The 18,031-nt window shown below is 40.6% G+C and overlaps 1 protein-coding gene across 5 annotated transcripts in view; it reads left to right on the forward strand.

Annotated features, from left to right (window-relative positions):
• Window positions 1-18,031, forward strand: part of LOC132894738 (ADAMTS-like protein 1) — a 228,547-nt gene that overhangs the window by 173,557 nt on the left and 36,959 nt on the right. For all 5 annotated transcript variants that reach the window (XM_060934855.1, XM_060934859.1, XM_060934871.1 and 2 more), the window contains 9 exons: window positions 1,560-1,605; window positions 1,736-1,972; window positions 2,443-2,569; window positions 5,295-5,369; window positions 8,084-8,241; window positions 10,957-11,068; window positions 11,157-11,295; window positions 11,447-11,497; window positions 11,973-12,177. In XM_060934855.1, coding sequence (XP_060790838.1) covers window positions 1,560-1,605; window positions 1,736-1,972; window positions 2,443-2,569; window positions 5,295-5,369; window positions 8,084-8,241; window positions 10,957-11,068; window positions 11,157-11,295; window positions 11,447-11,497; window positions 11,973-12,177 — 1,150 coding nt within the window. The remainder of the gene's footprint in view (window positions 1-1,559; window positions 1,606-1,735; window positions 1,973-2,442; window positions 2,570-5,294; window positions 5,370-8,083; window positions 8,242-10,956; window positions 11,069-11,156; window positions 11,296-11,446; window positions 11,498-11,972; window positions 12,178-18,031) is intronic.

An 18,031-nucleotide genomic window follows, 5' to 3' on the forward strand; every position in this document is an offset into this window, starting at 1 on the left:
TCATGGCTGCGTAGAAGAAGGGTCCGGGTACTGAACTGGCCAGCCTGCAGTCCAGATCTTTCACCCATAGAAAACATTTGGCGCATCATAAAACGGAAGATACGACAAAAAAGACCTAAGACAGTTGAGCAACTAGAATCCTACATTAGACAAGAATGGGTTAACATTCCTATCCCTAAACTTGAGCATCTTGTCTCCTCAGTCCCCAGACGTTTACAGACTCTTTGTAAAGAGAAAAGGGGATGTCTCACAGTGGTAAACATGGCCTTGTCCCAACTTTTTTGAGATGTGTTGTTGTCATGAAATTTAAAATCACCTAATTTTTCTCTTTAAATGATACATTTTCTCAGTTTAAACATTTGATATGTCATCTATGTTCTATTCTGAATAAAATATGGAATTTTGAAACTTCCACATCATTGCATTCCATTTTTATTTACAATTTGTACTTTGTCCCAACTTTTTTGGAATCGGGGTTGTATACCTTCATTACAAATTTGAATTTCATGACAATGTTCAAGGAACGTCTATACAACATAATTTGCAGTTATGATACGAATTTAATTACTGGATCGATTAATCATTGTATATGGCCAGCCACTTTAATGCACGGCTGGGTTTTGTGTGTGTGCTTACTTTTGCAACATATTTATAATATTGGAGTTCCAGTTTCCCTCTGGTCCGGGAAAGAATTTATGCAGTCCTGTTCAGAAGTGCTGTTTTAATGAGCACAACGGAAGAAGTGGGGCTGTGGTAACTGCATATTTGTGTGCTTTGTGTTCGCCAGAGAACCCAGGAATCAAACTTCAGCTTTATTCTTGTTTGTGTGACATCATAACGTATTGTTCACTTTCCCTTGTCTCGTTTAAAACCATAATGCTCACACTTAGCCTCTATTGTATCTCTTTTCCTTCTTCAAAACAGACATGGAATGTATTACCTGTATATTGTTTTCACATGAGAGTCTATATCGTCACTGTCTGTCCTTCAAACATCTTGCATCAAAGTTGTTCTGGGCCCCATGATGCACTGTTTGACTTGGCATAGGCAACAGTCTGGATATGTCGTAGGTCTAATGCTTTGGCCAAGCTCTAAGGATTTTGCTTTTGACTCCATGTCTCATCCATGATCTTCTCAGAAGTAATAGAATAAGGGCCTTAATCCTTTGTCCATGAATCATAAAATTGACATGTAGCCTCTAATCACAGCTCCAGATCTGCTAGGGTCTTGTGACACTGGAATTTCATGTATGTTACTGAAGTTGAATATATCCATTGGAATAATCCTGGTCTCTTCATTGATCACTTGTCACCCCTAAGCTTCAAAGCATGAAATGGACTCTAGCTTGAAAGTACATTAAGTTAAATTTGGATGAAAAATGTCAAGGGGCTCTCTCCTAATAGACCATATTTCACTTGTTGAATCCTACTAATGATACGCTGTCTGTAGTGTAGCTGAAAGAGATGGAGAGAATGTCGACTGAATTTGATCAATAGCTGTTTTGTTAAGTGAATATCCTTCTGAATTTGAATATCCTTCTGAACTTCTCACCTTCACAGGACCTGTGAGGGGCAGAATATCAAATACCGCACGTGCAGTAATGTGGTACGTAAACATTTTTGAACAGGCGTGTTTACAAGCAGTGGGAATTAAAATGTAAAGCTGACTGTTAAATTGTGTTCAAAAATGTACCATATATCTTTTTTTCCTCTTATGCTGATGACTCCTTTCTCAGGACTGCCCACCAGATTCCGGAGATTTCCGTGCTCAGCAGTGTTCAGCCCACGCCGATGTGCGCTACCAAGGTCGCTACCATGAGTGGCTGCCGGTGGACAATGACCCCGAAAACCCATGTGCCCTCAAATGCAAGGCAAAAGGCACAGACCTAGTAGTAGAGCTGGCACCAAAAGTGTTAGACGGAACTCGCTGCTACACAGAATCTTTGGATATGTGCATCAATGGAGCCTGTCAGGTTTGCTATCTGAAAACAACTCTAGTAATCTCAAGCTTCTTTTGTAGTGCCTTATGTCTGTATGCACTGATTTAAGCAGTGTCACGATGTGGTTTCTATGCTGTGTGCCAATACGACCTCAAACACAGAGATGTTTTATGGTGGTTTTGTTCTTCAAAGACAGTTCCAGTCACACTTGAATACATATTTGCAATGTTACATGTCTAAATCACTAATGGCACAATTCAAATTAATCTCGCTGTGCCTCTCTTTTCAAGCTGCATGATGTAGCATGAAGAATGCTTTGACCACTAGCATTTCACACACTTAACATCCAAACAGGGACTGAAGTCACTTATTTCTAGTTAGATCACACTTTCTTGATTGGAAATATACCAAATCCGAAAAGGTAATTTTAAACAGTAGAAGACACAACGGAGCTATGTTAAAAATCCAGTCTGTGAGATGTCTTCTTTTTTTACTTTTGGCAGATTGTTGGCTGTGATCATGAATTAGGAAGCACTGCTAAAGAAGATAATTGTGGAGTTTGCAATGGAGATGGATCCTCTTGCAGACTTGTGAGAGGACACTACAAATCCCAACATGCCAGTGGGAAAAGTAAGGAGAAAGATTTCTCTTTAATACATATAGTTAGTCTATTACCTTGTGATATCCTGAGCTTGTGATATATACAGGGGGCTGCAAAAGTAGGTATACAGTAATGAAAAACAAAATGTTCGCACAAAATTTTATTTTATTGATTATGCAAATATATCTCATCTCATCTCATTATCTCTAGCCGCTTTATCCTTCTACAGGGTCGCAGGCAAGCTGGAGCCTATCCCAGCTGACTACGGGCGAAAGGCGGGGTACACCCTGGACAAGTCGCCAGGTCATCACAGGGCTGACACATAGACAACCATTCACACTCACATTCACACCTACGGTCAATTTAGAGTCACCAGTTAACCTAACCTGCATGTCTTTGGACTGTGGGGGAAACCGGAGCACCCGGAGGAAACCCACGTGGACACGGGGAGAACATGCAAACTCCACACAGAAAGGCCCTCGCCGGCCACGGGGCTCGAACCCGGACCTTCTTGCTGTGAGGCGACAGCGCTAACCACTACACCACCGTGCCGCCCTGCAAACATATCAATAATAAACATATTAATCCCTCAAATGTTCAAACTGTTCGCCCCCGGCATTCACACACTCCACTCGTCGAATGTGGACACCCATGCACACTCTGGCACAAAGGTCTTTATCAGCATCGATTTCCTGGCAAGCCTCCCGTATGAACTGAATCATGGCATCAACAGAGCATGGCTTGCATGCGAAAACCCTGTCTTTTACACATCCCCAGAAAAAGAAGTCCATAGTGGTGAGAGCCGGTGAATGTGGTGGCCAGTCAACGGCTCCCTGACGTCCAAGCCACCTGTTGGGAAATTCTTTGTCAAGTAGCGCACACACATTGAGTGCGAAGTGCAGTGGCACCCCATCCTGCTGAAAGTAGAAGTCGTCCTGCTGTTGTTATTCGCGTATAATCCTTACTGTATACCTACTTTTGCAGCCCCCTGTATAATTGCTTTGTGTTCATTTATACAGTATTTGTTTCAGTTTTTTATAACTGCACCAGATGGTGTCTGGAAATATGTTTTCAACTTAATTAAAAAATGCTGACATTATTTCTTAAAAATTGGGAAAATATAACAAAAAAAAACAGATTTTTGTTTGTTTGTTGATTCAGTTATTGGTGATGTAGAAAGATGATCATTGATTAATTCATATTTAAACTGCATAGAAATTAAATTCACACTGGATGCACCCTTATCCGTATACAAGCTACTAGCAGGAGAAAGAGCAACTTGTACTCAATACTTTAATTTTCACCTGTTTTGGTAACTCTAGCACTTGATAATCAGTTATATGTAGGTAAATTCATATTTTTTAACAGACTCCCCTGCCAAAAACACACCATCCTTTATAGTGGTTTTTTTTGTTTTTTGTTTTTTTTGGGGGGGGGTGTTTTTGTTTTTTTAATTTCCAAACTATCACAGGGGCGGCACGGTGGTGTAGTGGTTAGCGCTGTCGCCTCACAGCAAGAAGGTCCGGGTTCGAGCCCCATGGCCGGCGAGGGCCTTTCTGTGTGGAGTTTGCATGTTCTCCCCGTGTCCGCATGGGTTTCCTCTGGGTGCTCCGGTTTCCCCCACAGTCCAAAGACATGCAGGTTAGGTTAAATGGTGACTCTAAATTGACCGTAGGTGTGAATGTGAGTGCGAATGGTTGTCTGTGTCTATGTGTCAGCCCTGTGATGATCTGGCGACTTGTCCAGGGTGTACCCCGCCTTTCGCCCGTAGTCAGCTGGGATAGGCTCCAGCTTGCCTGCGACCCTGTAGCACAGGATAAAGCGGCTAGAGATAATGAGATGAGATGAGAAACTATCACATGGGGGAATCCATGGCTTAATGGTTAGAGAAGCAACTTTAGGACCAAAAGGTCACCAGTTTGATTCCCTGAACCATCAGGAATGGCTGAAGTGCCCTTGAGCAAGGCACTTAACCTCCAACCACTCCCCAGGCTGCTCTGGCTATGTTGTACATCGCTCTGGATAAGAGCATCTGCTAAATGTCTATAACGTAATGTATCACTTCTTTATTTTTGAATGCATCCTTGCGTTGCAGAATGTCTCAACATGTGTCTAAGATTTGCACAGTACTGTATGAATTGTTAGATGTTTCCCATTGCATGTTTTGAAAGCCTTGACAATTTAAGAAGGTCAAGCTCTGTAACTACCACCTGTGATTCATTTAAACCCATGTGCACCTGCACTGCACATCTGCTGTCTCAAAGCAAATGCACTCTGTACTGCTTTATCAAAGAGCTTTAAAACTCAACAGAATTCTGGTGAAACTCCGCCATAATTAAGGACTATACTTTCTGCAACTTGATGCAATTCATATAGTTTCATTTTTATGAGGTTTTGGCGTCAGCAATATCATTGAGTAGGAAATAGTTAGTGGATTAAAATGTAAAACCGCAGCCAGAAAAGTCTAACTTTTGCATTAAAAAAAAAATTTGATTATAACAAAAAAAATCCAAAAGTGTGTATGGGATATGTATCCAAGCCAAGTCGAACCCTATTAAACTGCTAGCAGCATAACACTCAAGTAAAGCCATATTCCAGTCATCGCACATAGTGTTAGTTTTGTTTTCTATTGTTCTTGGTTTTACTCAAGTGTTCCTGCACAGCTTAGATCACTTTAATGATCACATCTGACTGCAATGAAAAGCTTTGCATTCCCTTTAATCATTCCTTCCTTTTTTCCTCTCTTTCCCCCAGCTGAGGACACTGTGATTGTTATTCCTTATGGAAGTCGTCATGTGCGCCTGGTTCTGAAAGGCCCGGATCACTTGTGTAAGTCTTGGTAGGTCCAGGGGCTTCCATTCAGAACTGCGAAGATAAAAAGTGGGTTTATCCTGTTTATTTTCAAATGACTATACTGATTATGTCTAAATGTAGTGTAAGTAAGAGGGTATTCCATGGTGGACTTGTTGGCTGTGAATAGAGAAATCCTCTTGAACATCTAGAATCACTGAATGATCAGATGTCACTGATGGCTTCCAGGAAAACTAATTTCATTATACTGTTGGTAGTTTAAAGGCTGATGCATATTGCATTCGCTATTTAATGCTGCCAGATTGTTACAAGGCGGAGCGACGGCCTCATTGATATTTCCTGGGTGGTGCAAGGAAGACATTTTTTCTAATAGAAGACTTTTACTCCAATAGCTAATAATGATAGATTCACAGTGTTGTTCACCAATAGTCCAAGTAATTCACCTCTGAAAGGTGACACCAAATTAGCGAGCGAGAGAGGGAGAGAGAGATTATTTTGTATTGCGCTCACATTCAAAGACATTCAAGGATCATATCAATGATGTCAAGATGTTGGCAACCATCCGCATAATATGGCATAAAATCTAAAACAAATGTCTTCCATCCTTTCATTATTCTCATCACAGCCAGTGAAGAGCTTCTTTCTGAAGATACAGCGTAGGGCTGCTTTTCTTATGAACACATTTTTGGCACGTTTCTTTCTGCGGGCAACCAAATAGTAACCAGCTGCCTGTTGGCAATGACTTACGCTCTTGGAGGGTTTTTGTTCCCACTTTGGTATTTTGTAAATGTCCACACTGGATTAAGACAAGACCCCATAAATCGAAGGTTGACTTCAGGTCATGTTATGAAGGGAGCAAGGCAATACACACTTCAAGAGATCTGCCATTGCCTGGAAAGCCCACACCCTGTCAACAGAGCCAAGCACAACTGAAGTCCGTACAAAAATCACTACAAGTGCAAGAATTTATCTTTTTTTTTAACCTGTGTGCCAAATAATGAATGTAAGGTAGGAGTCCAGAGGTGTACGTACTGTATGTAACAAGGCACAACTTGATATGGCACAAAATGCCCGTGCAATTCATCTGAAATTAGTACTGATGGTGGTAAGCACTTGGAAGCATCTGCTAAACGCACTTTGTGTGAGACACAGATTAAAAACAAGAAGGGAAAAAAGAGGAAATACAAGTTCAGTAACCAAAATAATGTGAAATTAAATTCTTATTAAAGTGTCAGAACAAGTAAGCAAGCAGCGTATGAGGCATTGGTATTGCTGATATGGAATTTGATAACTAATTGGTTTTAATGGCTGCGTACAGAATAAGTGTCCTATAAATGTGTGCAATTAAACTGCATTCGTTATTTCTTGTGGTTGCCTGTGGCTTCTATAACATTTGGAAATTTGGCAGGGTCAAAAAGTTCTGCTGAATATGTTGAATTTGTTTGTTCAAAGTGAGGAAATTGATGTCTGTGTCTGTGATGTATGATCAGGGTTGTTGGATCTGTGTAACAAAAGCAGTGGGCTAGGACAGCAAATAGAGTCCTCAGTAGTTTTAAACCAAGGTCATAAAACGATCTCGTAGTTTTACACATTTTGTCATAAAATAAAAATATCTGTGAGAATGAATAACCCATGCTGGCAGTTTAAAATTGTTCAGGGTAGAACCACATACCTGGCAACACTGCCTACACAATTCCAAACAGCATACTTGGCATTAATTTATACAAGGTAGAAAGGAATACATTATAAGCTACACTTCCCTTTTCTCTACGTTTTCTTTTAGTGAGGTCTTACCAATTTTTGCATGATCCTTCCTCAAATACATATTTCTGAGGAAGAGAAGTGCACTTTTCATGTTGCCATGTGCACAGTGTTTAGGCTTGTGCTCCATTTAAGTACATAGCATGCAAGGTTTTTGTGCGCTTGAAAATGGACACAAGCAGCTGGTCCTGAGTGTAAAATCAGAAATCCAAGAATGCATGTTGTTCAGGTTTTTACTTTTATGAAGCAAGTGATTATTTATGAAGAGCCCAAAGAATCTCATGTTCTCCATGTCTAATTAAGAGTTATTCCACAAAATTGAGTCGTACACGAGCGGATAGCCAATGAGCCGCGTAGTGCCGAGTTGGCTGTAAGCCATGTACAACAAGATTGAGTGAAATAACTGTTTTATTCTATCCACATTCACTGGATTTTGAGAAACGGAGCATTTTATTTTTATTTTTTGCAAATTCGATAAATAAAACTTTATACAAAACATCCGGCAAAATCATTTCCACTTAGAATGTAAACAAACTGGCGAAATCACAGTAGCAACTTGTGAAAAATGCTATAATAATAATAATTATTGAAAAATAAGAAAAGATACATTATTACCATCAAATAATTTTATTACATATTTTGTTGCTTTTTTTTTGTATTTTGGGTGGTTTTGGTTTTGAGTAGAGTTTTTATTTCGTCCTCAGTTGGTTCAGCAACACGCTCCGCCATTTTGTTTTTCTCTACTCACGGTATATGAGCTGATAGCCGAGTAGTAAAGTAGCCAATCAGAGCACGTGATTGATTCATATCCAGTGAATGTGGATAGAATAATTTAAATTATACAAATGAAATAGGTATTGATCCACTCATGTAAGTTATACTCATGTCAAAGTGGCACATATTGCTAAACTTGTATAGGCTTTGCATTTGACACATTGTAGCCATCAGGAGATTATTGTTTTTGTTTCTAGCTCTGGAGAGTAAGACCTTGCAAGGGCTCAAGGAGGATCTTTCTCTGGATGGAACCAAGCAATACGTCTTACAAAACACAATCATTGACTTCCAGAAGCTCACTGACAAGGAGATCCTTAGAATCGTTGGACCACTAGAGGCTGACTTTACCATCAAAGTAAGACAGTAATGAGTCTTTAAAATTTGTATGGCATCTTCTTTATTTCAAAGAACCTACTGTTTTTAGTGTAAGAGAATAATTTGATTGAAGAGCATCTAGTCACTCTAATTAACTGATTATGAATTTCCACATCCTTGGAGTCAGTTCTTGAATGATCAGCCTTGGAAAAATAAATAATTTAACGAATACTGTATGCTCTGTGCCTGAATGAGGCACATGCTAAATCTCAGGAGGGAGGAGGGATACAGTACCATGGATAATTATGAATTTCCCTTATCACGTCGGAGTTCTCTGGTGAACTCACCCCAACTCCCTCCAGAAACAAATTAGATTCCTGGCCGACAGCCACCCACCAATTATTACGCCTCTGCTTTTACCTAGTTTGTTAAGTAGCTCCCTAGATTAATGTGCTAGCTGTCATACACTTAATGGAATAGCCAATTTGAAATGAAGCAGCCAGCAGTTGGAAAATGCCAGTAAAAACAACTGTCTTCCTCCTAAAATTCATCCAAAATAACACAATAAATAGGAATGTTGGAGACAGAAATCTGAGAGTCAGTAAATGCCTAATTTTCTAATTTGATACCAGGAAGATGGCCAGCTCATATCACAATGTTTGGGAAAGTTGAGAAAAGTTGAATAAAAAGTTGTTAAAACAAGCCAGACAGTGATTCCACTGTAAATGAATGTGTGAATTGTTCAGTTCCTTTTACCCATTCTTCAATATTCATACACTGTTTTCAACTACTCTTTCCTGGAAATCATGTATTTCCCATGTAAATATATTTGACCTGTAGTAAGATGCAACTCTGTACGCCAGTCTTCTGTACACCGGTGTACCGTTCCTAGCAGCAAACTGCTCAAACTTGTATTGAAGTTGGCTTTGAAATTTCTTTGATGGGTTGAATTTCATTCTTCTCAACCAATGAATGATTAAGGTCAAAAAATTCTCAAACGGCTGGTGACACAATCCATCTGGGACTAAAAAGGAGCCCAGGAGGAAGCTTAAGCATTTGAAAGGGAGGTTTGGCCAGCGTATGTTTTCAATAGATGGCTTTATTAGTGGATGAAGTTTTAGAGATGGTGGGTGTTTTACCCAGCTCCAAGCCTGACTCAGTCAGGATGTATGGGGAGTGATATCTTACCATTCGATGAAACACTTTTGTCACCACTAAAGAATGTGACAGGTCTTGGAAGTTTATTTAGGCAAGGCTTAGTCTTAAACGAGAAGAGAGAGAACAGAACTCTCTGGATATTTGAGTCTTTGCACTATTGTGCTTTTCTAAGTGTCGAGGAGGTGAAGACAAGCCTTATGAGATCCTCTGAGAGTGTGATAGTGTTAGCCTGAACCTATTTGGTACACGATTCGCTGTCAACTTGGTAACTAAACACTGTTAACTAAAGTTAAATTAATGCCAGGTGTCTTTATCAGAGACTCGTGGCATTGTGATCACAACCATTAGAGCTGTCCGTAAAGGGAGAGTGTACTTCAAATGCATGAGTGTGTATAGAGCAGGGGTCCTGCTGGCTATGTGCCGAATCCCAGTCTTCATGAGCAATAGTCAAAGCACTGGCACGTCTATAATCCCCCTCAGCCGGATTATGATTGGCTCACTCTTTTGACTGATGACAACCAGTTTTAAGATAATACTAGCTTTGTAATGTCTGATTATAAAGTAATGCTTCAAAAGGAGTTTTTTAACATATCCATAAGGTATATGCTGTAATGCGGGTCTATATTTTGTTTGTGTATCTGACATTGAGGTACACAGCATTATTAAGACAATGCTGAATACTGCTGTTCATAATATGCAGCATGTGACTATATGACTATACCATCACTTTTTTTCTGCTTCTACATCTTCAGTGACTTCTTTATTCTAAAGTCAAGTTACATTAAATAAAAGTGTCTTAAAGAATCAACGTGTTCACTGATGCAGATTCTGCCAGAACAGTCGTATTTATATATATAACAAACAAACAGCGCTAAAGAATTGCTATTCAGCTCGTCACAACTAAATAGATTCAGTATAATTGTACATTATGGAAAATAGGCATATCCTGTCTACTGTTGGGTTTTGGTTTTTTTACCACAAATTGAAGACACGGGGCGGCACGGTGGTGTAGTGGTTAGCGCTGTCGCCTCACAGCAAGAAGGTCCGAGTTCGAGCCCCGTGGCCGGCGAGGGCCTTTCTGTGTGGAGTTTGCATGTTGTCCGCGTGGGTTTCCTCCGGGTGCTCCGGTTTCCCCCACAGTCCAAAGACATGCAGGTTAGGTTAACTGGTGACTCTGAATTGACCGTAGGTGTGAATGTGAGTGTGAATGGTTGTCTGTGTCTATGTGTCGGCCCTGTGATGACCTGGCGACTTGTCCAGGGTGTACCCCGCCTTTCGCCCGTAGTCAGCTGGGATAGGCTCCAGCTTGCCTGCGACCCTGTAGGACAGGATAAAGCGGCTAGAGATAATGAGATGAGATGAAATTGAAGACATTTGTCACATTTGTGTTCTGAAAATGTAGAAGGTTAATTAATGATTAAAAATGTTATAGTCAATGAAGTTGTAATTTCTGAAGAATTTATGTCATGATTGTACTTCTGCATGATTGTCTTTAGACATTGATAAATAATACTTTCCCAGAGGGTTGAAATGTTACATATTATTCTGACACATGCTAAAAACTTTCATTTTTAAAACCATACTTTCATTTAAACAGGTCCATTATGCCAGCGGTACAGACAGTGTGGTGCAGTTTATCTTCTATCAGCCAATCATCCATCGCTGGAGAGAGACTGACTTCTTCCCCTGTTCTGTCACTTGTGGTGGAGGTAAATTCAGCTTTGAAGTCATAAAAATGTCTTTCCCTTGCTAGTTCACATGGGTGTCTGTAAATTAATTTCTTTTTAATGTGCCCAGGGTATCAGCTGACTTCAGCAGAGTGCTTTGACCTGCGCAGTAATCGTGTGGTGGTGGACCAGTATTGCCATTATTACCCTGAGAATGTCAAACCCAAACCCAGACTGCAGGAGTGCAACATGGACCCTTGTCCTGCCAGGTGGGTAATTAAAAGAGTTACGTAATCTGAAGACTCAGACGAGGAACTGTTCTTCATCATTTGATTGAAGATGACATCCATGGATTATATCAAACCCAAAAGTCATAGCCTTGTGTATAACAATGCATATATTTTTATGTCTAATTTCTAGTGATGGCTACAAGCAAATAATGCCCTATGACCTCTACCACCCACTGCCTCGGTATGTATTTTAACTTCCTTCTAGGCCTTATGCTGCACTTTTCCCTTGGCCTGGCCAGAACCTCTCAGTCCTGGCCAGCTTTCCAGTCCACCTCAGCCTGTCTTTGCCGAGTAACATTTCAAGTTCTCTTCCACAATAGTAGAGAGCCAGAGGTTTCACATTCTATTTCAATGAAGCACTCACTGGGCCTAAAGCCAGGCTGAGACAGTGAAGGCTTTCAGTCCTCATGCAGTAGTCAGTGCAGATGCCTTAAGCCAGTGAGGCTGCACTCTGGCCTTTAAGCAAGTCAAGTGAACTGCTTGGGGATTTTAGGCTTTCTTGTGCATGTCAATATTGCTTGTTGTTAATTTAATGCCTAAAACTATACTGTTATTTTGAGCAGTATGATGTGTTAGTAATAAACATTTGAGGTTTTTGCCTTGAAATGGAAAAACACTTGAAAGTTCCACTTAAACTCTGAACTCTCTAATGTGAGATGGGAGAGCAGCCCATGGACTGCCTGTTCTACATCCTGTGGTGGGGGAGTGCAGAGTCGTTCCGTCTCATGTGTGGAAGAAGACATGCAGGGAAACATCACTCCCACAGATGAATGGAAGTGTCTGTATGCACCTAAGACATCCATCGTGCAACCATGCAACACATTTGACTGTCCAACATGGATTGCGCAAGAATGGTCACCGGTAATTAATATTTATTTTGTTCGGTTCTATTCTCGAATATACACTGCAAAACATTTTTGAACACCTTCTTTTTTGTTGATTCAACAATAGTCATAATTGTAATTATTATTGGCTAATCATCTCCAATGTGCCTTAATTAAACAATATAGCTTATACTCTCATTATCCAGCAGCTTATCAAATAGCACATAATCCAATACATAAGTTTTTCTGCATGATGAACAAGAAGCACAGCAGCAGAAAGCACTGACTGTAAGTTAATTATGGTCATGAAATTATAATGAGTGAATGGGATGTATTTTATCTTTCAAGTTGCTATTAAGAAATTATAAAATTTCATAAAATAATGCTACTGATTTAGCTAATTCACTGTGGCCTCCTATATATGGTTTAAAGGAGAAGCTAACCAAGCACTCCTTTACTGTGTTCACAGCTCAGTTAGTCTTCTGGGTAATCAAAAGGGGTGTTCACACGGCACGTATTTGCATCGATGCTGCACCGATGTATTTTGTTGCGATATATCTTACACCGGTGTAAATTTTGTGGAGCGTTCACACGTCACAAACCTGCTTACTAGAGAGAAGCGTGTTAGCACCGGTGCAGCCCCACTTGCGTTCACACGGCAGTTTTTGCGACCGTGCTATACAATAGTAATAATGCGGAAATGAAATATGCGCATGCGTGAAAATGTACTTCCTTTTCCCGGTTGTCATGGCATCACCAAGCGCCGGGAAAACAACGGATGAAGACACCAGTGTTGCCAGATACTGCTGACATTTTCCAGCCCAAAATATGTTCAAATCTGCCAAAATGCACTTAAAACCACCCAATCTGGCAACACTGGAAGACACGCAGTTCTGTTGTTGTTGATATTCGCCATTTTGGAAGTGCAAAGTACCAGGATGCAAATTATGCAATGCCCGTATGTAATCAACTCTCCTCACGCATAGTGAGTCTACCCCTGTAGCGTTCAGATGTCCCATTTTATATCGGTGCTGCCCCGCAAACTAGCATTTACTCCGGAGTAAATTTCTTAAACCACCTCCCGAGCAGGGTTAGATTTGCACCGGTTTAAGCAGCTTTCAGGGGCTACACCAGTATAACTTTGTACCGTGTGAACGCTCTACTGGGGCAGCCCCGGTGCTACACTGGAGTAAAAGTTGCTGTGTGAACACCCCTTATATCTCTGCATTTAGATGCTGTTTCATGCAATCTCTTCCATGCAAAAAAAAAGCTCTCATTGGAATACATGGATACAATTGATTGATTGATTGATTGATTGATTGATTGATTGATTGATTGATTGATCATACAGACATATTTACTGTATGTGTTTAAAATTCCCTCCAAGTGGCATTCCACAATTTTTACAACCCCAGTTCCAAGAAAAAGTTGGGATGTTGTGTAAAACATGAATAAAAACAGAATGCAATGATTTGCAAATCAAGGAAACCCTATATTTTATTGAAAATAGTACAAAGATAACATTAAATTTGGACCTGCCTGATCCATCCTGGTGCCCTGTGTCTGGTTGGAGTCTTATCGCATCGCTCCTGTGGAGGGCGGCCCCATGTGGACAGTTGGGGTCACGCCTGGAGGACGCTCTGGACTCTTGCAGTGGTGCTTTTGTGGCTGGGGACTGCAGTTGACTTGCTGACTTTGGGACTACGGTTGTCATGAACGGTTTTGCGCTCGGGTTTCCGTCGGTGGTGGGTTTATAGCATCAACGAAGCTGACTTTATGTTAAAACTGTTAATATTATAGTCATGTTGTCTGTTGTTGCCCGGATGGGAATGGGTTCCCTTTTGAGTCTGGTTCCTCTCGAGGTTTCTTCCTCATGTCGTCTGAGGGAGTTTTTCCTTGCCACCGTCGCCACAGGCTTGCTCATCGGGGATAGATTAGGGATAAAATTAGTTCATATTTTAAGTCGTTCAAATTCTGTAAAGCTGCTTTGTGACAATGTTTATTGTTAAAAGCGCTATACAAATAGACTTGATTAAATGTTAAAGCTTAGAAATGTTATTGCTTTTTGAAAAATATGTGCTCATTTTGAATTTGATGTCAGCAACATATTTCAAAAAAGTTGGGACAGGGGCATGTTTACCACTGCGTTGCATCACCTGTACTTTTAACAACACTGTAAATATTTGGAAACTGAGGAGACCAGTTGCTGTAGTTTTGAAAGAGAAATGTCCCGTTCTCGCCTGCTATATAGTTTTAGTCGCTCAACAGTTCAGGGTCTCCTTTGTTGTATTTTGCACTTCATAATGCGCCAAATGTTTTCAATGGGAGACAGGTCTGGACTGCAGGCAGGCCAGTTTAGCACCTGGACTTGTTTACTATGGAGCCATGCAGTTGTAATATGAGCAGAATGCAGCTTGGCATTGTCTTGCTGAAATAAGCAAGACCTTCCCTGAAAAAGATCTTGTCTGGATGGCAGCATGTTCCTCCAAAACCTATATATCATTCAGCATTAATGGTGCCTTCCCAGTTGTGCAATCTACCGATGTGATGTGCACTAATGCACCGTCATTCCATCACAGATGCTGGATTTTGAACTGTGTGCTGATAATAAGCCAAATGGTCCCTCTCCTCTTTAGCCCGGAGAATGCAGTGTCCATAGTTTCCAAAAAGAATTTTATATTTTGATTCGTTAGTCCACAGGACAGTTTTCCATGTCGCCTCAGTCCATCATAAAAGAGCTTGGGCCCAGAGAAGGCAACAGTGTTTCTGGATATTGTTAATATATGGTCTTAACTTGCAATTGTGGATGCAGTGATGAAGTGTGTTCACAGATGATAGTATTCTGAAGTGTTCCTGAGCCCATGCAGTGATTTTCACGACAGAATCGTGTCTGTTTTTAATGCAATGCCGCCTGAGGGTCTGAAGATCACAGGCATCCAATGCTGGTTTTTGTCCTTGTCCCTTGCATACAGAGCCTCTGAATCTTTTAATGATATTATGTACCATACATGATGTAATCCCCAATTCCTTTGCATTTTTACATAGAGGAACGTTATTCTTGAATTGTTGCATTATTTGTCCAAGCAGTTCTTCATGCAGTGGTGAACCCCTATCCATCTTTACTTCTGAGAGACTCACCCTCTCTGGGATGCTCTTTTTATCCCCAAGTATGGAAATGACCTTTTGCCAATTAACCTAGTTACATTTTTTATTTATTTTTTTTTACATTACACAACTTTTCCAGTCTTTTGTTGCCCTCTTTTTGAAACCTCTTGCTAGCACTAAATTCAAAATGCATATATGTGACCCCTCACCGAATCCAGGGACACGTCGGCCGAAATGAATCCCAGATAATCGCAAAAGAAGCATTTTTTTCAAAATTTGTGATTTTTGGTTTTTTCCATCATGTGCAAGGTGAGATCTTGAAGAATGCAATCAGTATTTCAGATAATAGATTGTTTTGTTGGAAAAGCATACATTTTTTGTTGCAAATTGTCTCGTTTTTGTCAGGACTGTAGCCTGCTGGGGGGTGTGGGTAAATTACCATATGGGCCATTCACATGACGATTTAAGTCATTTGGGGGTTTTTTTTCCGCGAATCAGCTGTATGATCCGAGCTGAGCGCATGGCTACTTAACTGCATACAGGCGTGTGATTTCACTATGGAATGAGTTACTAAACAGAGCGCAGAGGAGCAAACACCGCGAAGCAAACAGACACACGGTATTTACATCGGAGATCACCATTTCTAGCAAAAAAAACACGTAACCTCGTTTTCCAGATTGAATGGAATACTTGAATGATTGGATGATACACGGACCGTTCTAGGATTACATTCCATCAGAGGCATTGGTGTGTGCAAGGAGCCGTTTCTCTTTCTGATGGGGTAAGTTTATTAATCTAAGGCTGTGTGGTTATTTTTGCATGTAACAGAGAGTGTTGTGGTTTGGTTAAGCCTAGGTCACAACCAGACGTACGATTTTTTGGCCGTGTAATTTTTGGCGTTTCCCAAATCGCTGCGTTTTTTTTTTTTTCACGGAGAAAGACGCGTGTTGGCCGTAAGTTTGTCTTGCAACCTGAAAAAAACGTAAGCGCCTGTAGAGTTTGTTTGACATGACAAAGAACCTCTGCGGCCGGTCTGCGGCTCGAAAATCAGCACATCACACGCGCGCTCTCGTGCGTTTCTTGCGTTTTTTGCATGTAGACCGGCCGTAGGAGCACATACGGCCGGTTGTGACCGAGGCTTTACATGAAACTAGTGTTGTGTTAGTTGTGTCATCATCGTGCTATCTTTCTTTCTTACGGTGTGAGTAATTTTTCAACCACAAAACGTTAAAGTATACTTTAGGACTTATTTTTGTACTTCATAATTGTGTTGGGCATACTTTGCATGGAAGGAAAATTGACGTGGTGATCTTTGTTTACATGAAAGTAGTATTGTGCTAGCTCGTAGGGGGTAGGGCTTTCCTTAATGTCATGCAAATGAGCACCATTATGTGCCCGCCCTGCACCCAGACTAGCTGAGATGGAAAACTTTGAGGGCGATTTTCTCCCTTTTCTGTTTTAAGAAGTATACACTTTCAAAAGGCCACACATTCTTCAAATATTGTCAGATCTCCACATGGAAAGCATCATTGGAAAGCTTAGAAACTGTACTTTCTGAATCTGTCAATAACTCAAAATGCCCCCGGGCCGACATGTGTCCCTGGATTCTGTGATCTGCCACATATTTTTCAAAAAACAATACAATTTCTCAGTTTCAACCTTGAATATGTTGTCTTTGTACTACAGTATTTTCAATGACATAAAGCTTCCCAGGGCAGCACGGTGGTGTAGTGGTTAGCGCTGTCGCCTCACAGCAAGAAGGTCCGGGTTCGAGCCCTGTGGCCGGCGAGGGCCTTTCTGTGTGGAGTTTGCATGTTCTCCCCGTGTCCGCGTGGGTTTCCCCCACAGTCCAAAGACATGCAGGTTAGGTTAACTGGTGACTCTAAATTGACCGTAGGTGTGAATGTGAGTGTGAATGGTTGTCTGTGTCTATGTGTCAGCCCTGTGATGACCTGGCGACTTGTCCAGGGTGTACCCCGCCTCTCGCCCGTAGTCAGCTGGGATAGGCTCCAGCTTGCCTGCGACCCTGTAGGACAGGATAAAGCGGCTACAGATAATGAGATGAGATGAGATGAGATAAAGCTTCCCAACTTTTTAGAATTGGGGTTATTGTGTATTTACAGCCAGAACAAGAATTTCAGTTTGAGATATTGTAGTGGCATCAAACAATCAGATAGTGGGTCAATATCACACAAGGAAAATGGGCTTAAATGAAACGTCAGAATTGCAAGAAACTGAGCCATGCCTCTGTTTTTGACAAACTTTTCCCCACATGCACAAATAAGTCTGTATTTACATCCATTGTATGAATACACTGTAAAAAAAATGATTTGTTTTAACTTAAAAAAGTTAACACCTGGGCTACCTTAAAATTTTGAGTTCATTGAAATTAATATAGTAAGTTAACACAATGAGGCAAACAATTTAACTTACTATATGAATTTCAATGAACTCAAAATTTTAAGGCAGCCCAGGTGGTAACTTTTTTAAGCTAAAACAATAAATAATTTTTTTACAGTGAATGTGCATATTTTCTGTATTAATCACAACTCCGAATACAACTCTAAATGTAATTTAAACCTACCTTTTAGAATTATCAACCTACCATTAGGATTATTTAAACATGTGCATATCGACTGTTTTGATTTTGATTTTCAGGGAGACTGTTTTTACTGGTGTTTCATGTAAAATGAACTAAATGGCAATTTCCTGGTTGGTCCCTGGCTGAACTTGTGGTGACCTCCTATTAAAGGCACTTAACACAATTACATCTGAACTATTTTAAA

The sequence above is a fragment of the Neoarius graeffei genome, chromosome 1, assembly GCF_027579695.1.
Source record: "Neoarius graeffei isolate fNeoGra1 chromosome 1, fNeoGra1.pri, whole genome shotgun sequence".
NCBI lineage: Eukaryota > Metazoa > Chordata > Actinopteri > Siluriformes > Ariidae > Neoarius > Neoarius graeffei.